This window comes from Vespa mandarinia, chromosome 4, assembly GCF_050613455.1.
Source record: "Vespa mandarinia isolate Hongniang chromosome 4, ASM5061345v1, whole genome shotgun sequence".
Classification (NCBI taxonomy): Eukaryota; Metazoa; Arthropoda; class Insecta; order Hymenoptera; family Vespidae; genus Vespa; species Vespa mandarinia.
In genome coordinates, this window is record NC_140813.1 from 2910709 (window position 1) to 2912500 (window position 1792).

A 1792-nucleotide genomic window follows, 5' to 3' on the forward strand; every position below is an offset into this window, starting at 1 on the left:
ATATATATATATATATATATATAAGTAATTATGAAATATATTATATTATCTCGTATATTGTATATTCGAGAAAATTTTGGATTGGACCTACCTTCAGTTTTTTTACAATCGTATATATGTCATTCTCTCTAATAATCCTTCGGAGATTTTTTCCTTGATTTTTATTTCCCCCTCCCCCGCCCCCTCGCCTTCTTTCCTCTCATTTCCTTAGCACCATAAATCACTAGTTCAAAATCTTACCTGGAACAAACACGAAAAAGAAAAACAAAGATATACTATTATAATTATTACTATTAAAATTATACTCTAGAAATATATATATATATATATATAGTATGTTTATGGGAACGATACTCTTTCCGTGCTATAACAGTTTCGAAGGTAATCTGTTTGTACGTATGCACGAAGAAAAAGAAATGAAAAAAAAAAAGAAGAAGAAAAGAAAAAAAGAAAGGAGAAAAAAGAGAAAAAAGTGGACGGCTGTATACATACACACACATACACACACACACACACACACACACACACACACATATATATATATATAGATTGTACATGGAGTCGAAAGATTAAACACCCTCTATTTATGTCGTATCGTTAAAAGGGCATAGAGACACAGGGGTGGCTCCTTCTTCGTTTGAACTTTAACACCTACCCCTCGTATTACGTCCTTCTTTTTTCTTTCTTTTTTTTTTTCGTTCTCCCTTTCTCACCTCTCTTCCCTTCCTCTCCCTTTCACCATTCCTCTCTCTTTCTCTCTTCGTCTCTCTTCTTTCTCTCGCACGTTCAGGCCCTTCCTCTTACCTTATGGCTCTTTTCACGTCGACCATACATATTTCACAACATATCGCGCTCGCTCCAAGCATCGACGAGGGCTGGATGAAAACGCGAGCTTCCGAGAGAACGAGAGAAAGAGAAAGAGGAAGAGGAGAAGTGAGAGAGAGAGAGAGAGAGAGAGAAGGGAAAGAGAGAAAGGGAGAGAAGGGATCGATGGTCAGGAATTGTTTCGTCGGCTACGGAGGTGGATGGAAAGTAACAGTGACACCCTTTTACGAGCGTAAAAGCAAGATCGTTAAAGACGACGTGTCGCTACCGATTTAAGTAGAAAACCTCAAGACGCGTTTACAAGACTTCACTTTCGTTATCTATTCGTGATCTATTCATTATATTATTAAATATCAATGGAACTGTCCAATTTAACGTATCGACGATGAATAAAAAGTCGCATCAATTTTTTTCTTTACACATTTTTTTCTTTTTTTTTTTTTTTTTTTTTTTTCTTATTTCTCTTTTATAATCTTCTTTTGAACAATTAAAATCATATTAATATTGATATTATATATATATATATATATATATATATATATATATATATATATATGTATGTATGTATGTATAAATGGTCAAAATGATTTTTCGTGGAATTAATATGACAAATATTTTCAATGGATCCAAAAAGGAATCTTCTTTTGTCAATTTCGAAGTTAATAATAATAATAATTATAATTATTAACAAGTCGTCTTTGTTTCTTATTTTGATTTTTCACTTTTATCCTATTTTTATAATAATAATAATTATTATTATTATTATTATTATTATTTTCTTTTTATTTTTCTTTTTTGTCAATAGATAAAAATAAATTTCAATTGATAAAAATTTCGAACAAATCTCACCATCGATCATAATTTCTATCATACTATACACACACACACACATACACATATGTATACATATATATATGTATCGATTTCATTTAGTTCATGGTTGAACGAGTAATCGGAAGACGGAAAA

General features: G+C 31.2%; 1 protein-coding gene across 1 annotated transcript in view; it reads right to left on the minus strand.

The window, feature by feature from the left end:
* Positions 1–221: 221 nt before the first annotated feature.
* The window catches only part of LOC118445862 (E3 ubiquitin-protein ligase MIB1-like), a 173325-nt gene continuing 171754 nt past the window's right edge, over positions 222–1792 (minus strand). Inside the window, exon 10 of the mRNA XM_085656444.1 lies at positions 222–240. Coding sequence (XP_085512570.1) covers positions 237–240 — 4 coding nt within the window. The 3' untranslated portion in view covers positions 222–236. The remainder of the gene's footprint in view (positions 241–1792) is intronic.